Source organism: Chaetura pelagica, unplaced genomic scaffold (assembly GCF_000747805.2).
Source record: "Chaetura pelagica isolate M959 unplaced genomic scaffold, ChaPel_1.0 scaffold82, whole genome shotgun sequence".
Lineage (NCBI taxonomy): Eukaryota > Metazoa > Chordata > Aves > Apodiformes > Apodidae > Chaetura > Chaetura pelagica.
The window spans coordinates 3,996,952-4,001,316 of NW_009952990.1; the positions used below are offsets into that span (position 1 = coordinate 3,996,952).

General features: G+C 34.3%; 1 protein-coding gene across 1 annotated transcript in view; it reads right to left on the bottom strand.

The window, feature by feature from the left end:
* Positions 1 to 4,365, bottom strand: part of GABBR2 (gamma-aminobutyric acid (GABA) B receptor, 2) — a 371,505-nt gene that overhangs the window by 291,260 nt on the left and 75,880 nt on the right. The window contains exon 3 of the mRNA XM_009996521.1: positions 622 to 792. Coding sequence (XP_009994823.1) covers positions 622 to 792 — 171 coding nt within the window. The remainder of the gene's footprint in view (positions 1 to 621; positions 793 to 4,365) is intronic.

Below are 4,365 nucleotides of genomic sequence, written 5' to 3' on the forward strand. Positions count from 1 at the left end.
TACTGTTACAACCATGCTTAAGGCACTTGGCCTATACTTTATTGTCATTTCTATAACCAAAATGTAATTGAAGTTGAAACTCAGAAGATTTGGAGGGTGCATAGTTTGTTAAATTATCTGTTCTGGGGCTTCAGTTTACAGCCACTGACTTAGCAGATTTTGTCCTTCAACATTCAGACTGATCAGACCTATGCTTACAATAAATGAAAAGGAAGACAATGATATTAAATTTATTCTAACTTTCAAGTGGACCATTGTCAGGATACAAGCCTTCTTCACAAATTGTACACTTTGCAAGTTAAATTAAATAAAAGAACCTGCTACAAAAACAAACAAACAAAAAAGCTGTGGGCTTGGTTTTTTGCACTTGAGTGCAATTATTTTGGTGTAAAAAAACAGTCAAGGGAAAGCATGGGTAGTTTTTACTATGGACAATCAAGCCCCAGAAGGGAATTAAGTTTATTCAGTACATCAAATGTGACGTGAGAAGACAAAGTCAAACAAGACTGAAAACAGAGTGTCTGTTTCATTTTTCTTAACTGCTATTAAAGGAGGAAATAGCCCCTTGAAAGTCAGATATTAGTAGCTCTCTTTGTGTACTAGAAATTATGGAAATCTTACCTCAGAGAATCTTTGTACATCCTGGGTTAAAGTTCCTACTCTCTTCCACTGGTAATATTTGAGTAACTTCAAAATTGCTGGATTCACTGCATTATCAGATGGCACTGTCCGGAAGAAATAAGGGTATTTTTTCTTATCTGCCAACTCTGGGGTTGTTGCTGCAAAGGAAAGCTGAAAAAAAAATCAAACAACAAAAAATTAACATCACTGTAAGTCACCTAGCAGCCAGAAGAAAAACTTTGCTCTGCATAACAAGCAGAATCTCCACATTGTGGTCACGTAGAGAACTGTCATCATCATATACCTTGGAAGTCCTACAAGCCACAATTACTAATTTACTTGTAAAAACACCTTAATTCTAGAAATCATCTACCACAAAAATAAACTAGGAATATATAAAGTCAGTGGTGTAACATTCTGTTTGAGATCATGCATGTTAAACACTGAACACAGCAAAATGCTCTAAGGAAGTAAATCACTATGATGAATTCACCACCAACTTCCTTCTATGTTCTCTTTGTAAAAGTTGAGAATTTTTCCAAGTGGGAATTCTCAAATTCTTATATATCTTTGAATTAGAGGGTGAACCCCTAGTAGCACCGTTTGTTATTTTCTGGTAATAAAAATGATAACATCACAGAGAATAATTGTGGCAGCCAAGGCTGCAGCTCATAAGTTTACCTGGCTCCCTTGTTTCTTCCACTGAAGTGGCCCCTGTGATTTGAGTCATCAAAGGGGAAGCAGCAGCTAATTGCACACATAGGAAAAGACTATAATGTGTACATGGTTTGAGAATGCTTACAATGAAAGAAAAAAAGGAAATGCAAAAAACTTCACTGAACTGAATCAAAGGCGGCATATTTGGTGAATTCTATATTTTTGTAAATTATTTTCAGGCAGCATTATGAAGGCAATGCTGCATATTCATTTTCTGAAAATACTCCCAATCTAAAGGTACTTGAGGTTACTTCCTCTAGTATTTTTAGGTTGCAAGGAATGTGTTTCTCAAGCTGTTTTTCCAGCCATGAACAGCTGTTGAGGATTTTTTTTTAATACCAATTTAACGCATATTTGTTTTACTGTTGAATAATCTCTCTAATACAGTTATGTTAAGTCTTTCAAACTCAGTAAATGGTCAGAAATTCTAGGAGAATTCAAGCCTAAGTAAGTACACCCAACCATGGTATTAAGTTTACAGTTTCTTAAATCAAGCATTCAGTATATTTGGGCTATAAAACCTGTTTTGAAATTAAGGATAAAAAAATTAAATCTGAAATAACAGATCTAACTTTTTCTTCATCTTCATGATATCTGGATTCATAACATACTGTATAGTTACAATCTCCTAAGCCTCCATATAGTTTGTTTTCCATAATTAACTTAATTACAACCCCTGAAATCCAAACAACTTTAGGTCTGTGTAACTTGACAGTTTACACTTAACTATTCAAAAAGAAAAGACTGTTTATCTTCACCAGTCCTTGGCTAGAGGGGATGTTTAAGACCTTCTACTGCCACGAAATCTAAGGTAAAATATTTTTAATATAGAACCTTCTTCTATTTTATTTTATTAAAAAAATACATTATGTTGTTCTGTGATACTGTGGTCTTGATTTTCCAAAACAATATTGTTTGGCTCAATTAAAACCTCATGACATTTAGTTACCAGCAGCGAGTTTGTGAATTGTTCATTTCAAGAGAAAATTAATGAAAGTCTGTCAGATAGACCTAACCAGAGGTTTTGAGGTTAGGCTTTTCTGTCTAGCCTTGTAAAGCTGAACATCATGCATGCAGTGCACAATGAAGTGGAAATGAGGAGCTCTATGTCTGTCTGAAAAAGAGAGAAAATTTGAATTTAGAAATCCAGCATGAAGAGGAATATCTCTCAGCAGCCTGGCAACTGCAAAGGACTTGCTTTTCAAGTTATTATGGTTTTGGATCGACTGTAATTTGATTGATCCTTAAGAAAAAGAAATAAAGAGCAATGCTGAAGTAACAGCAGTGACAAGCAGCATCAGCAAAGGTCACCCAACTCAGGTTCACAGATGGAATAGTAAATTTTTCTGATCAAAGTACAAAGAGCCTTAGTGATGAGGCACATCTCTGTAGCTGTGAGCTGGCTTTAGGGCTAAGATCTGTGATATAAACAAGGCAATTCAGATCCATCCTTTAACATTTTAGTCACTTAAACTAAGTGCCTAAATTAGGATCCAAATTGCCCAAATTTCCTTGGAAAACAAAGAGGGAAAGCCTTACCTCTCTTCATTGATTAAAGACAGATGAAGATTCTTAGATTTAGATTCCTCAGCCCTGTAAAGTGAGCTGAGATGAATCCAGGTTTATGTGTAATACTCATGACACCTGAACTACAGAAGAACATTGCTCTTCATTTTCTTTTTGAAGAAAGGTTTTATTAACATACAAAATGGGAAAATTTCTTGCTCAGACAATTCTTGGAATGTAGGATCTGTTCAGAGGCCTTTTTTTTAAGCATCACATATGCCACGGATGGTCTCATTCTGCATCACTTTGCTATTTTAACAAGACACTAATGAGAGATGGAGGAACAATCTGAAATAGTTATGCCCATCCTTTCTTATCTTTTTTTCCCCTTCTCCTTCTTTTCACAAAATGGCCTCTACGAGAGTTTGGGGACATGGAATAAACTTAACCCAACAATCAACAGCACTCAATATTCTGCTTTGCAAGGGAAAAGAAGGGAAAAGCAAAGAGGAACAACAAACCCAACAAACAACCTCATCATGTTTTAAAAAGTGATAATGAAAAGTTCATGTGAATAAATTGACACAATGTAGGCTTATTGGAAAAGTATGTGATATAACATGGCTGTATAGAAATATCAGTAAAATATTCACAACAAAAACTTTAACCTATGTGAAAAAAAAAAACAAAAAAAAGATCACAACACACCTCCCAAATATGCATTGAGATGGTACAGCCCTTGTTAACTGAAAAGAAAGCCTCTTTATTTTAGTACTAAAGTTGTTTATTCATGGTTGATTTGAAACTTGAATGGCAAACTTTTCATAGTTTCTTCACTTAATCCTACAGGACTGAAAGCCACAGAAATCTGATTTTGCCTTTCATTATGGCAACTTCTTTTAATAACTTCTAGCTATTTAGTCAAAATTCTGGATGAATGGCAATCCTACTGCTCATATAACTCTATGGAAACTACAAAAGTACTATTTTTTACTACTGTATTTTCAGGACATATATATTCATATATATTCATGCATTGCAGAAAAAATGTTACAGGTGTTACATAGCTGCCTTTCTGCTTAAAGGAAGAGTGAAGGATAAAAATGTTAGAAGTGGGTTTATAACTCAGCAATAAAAGCCTGTGAGATGTATCATGCCATTCTTTCACAGAAAATTATTTTACATAACGTGATGGCCAAAAGCCAAACTTCAAGAAGAGATGAAAGACAGGAAAAAAGTTTTTCAAATTGCTATAAAATGGAGGACACAGTGGAAACATACCACTAGGTGATGTATCATAATTGTGTGTATGGTTTTTGTCCATGTGTATGTAGATCTAGAGAAGAAAAAAAAAAATATTTTTTTTTATATGCATATATATCCATATACATTTATATATTTTTATATATATATTTCTATAATGTCAGAAAAAACTGAACCTACTTCTCAGGCCATACCTGAGAAATCTTCCTTTAGAAATCTGCTTGTAATCTGATACAGTTTGCAAGAAACAACTGCTGA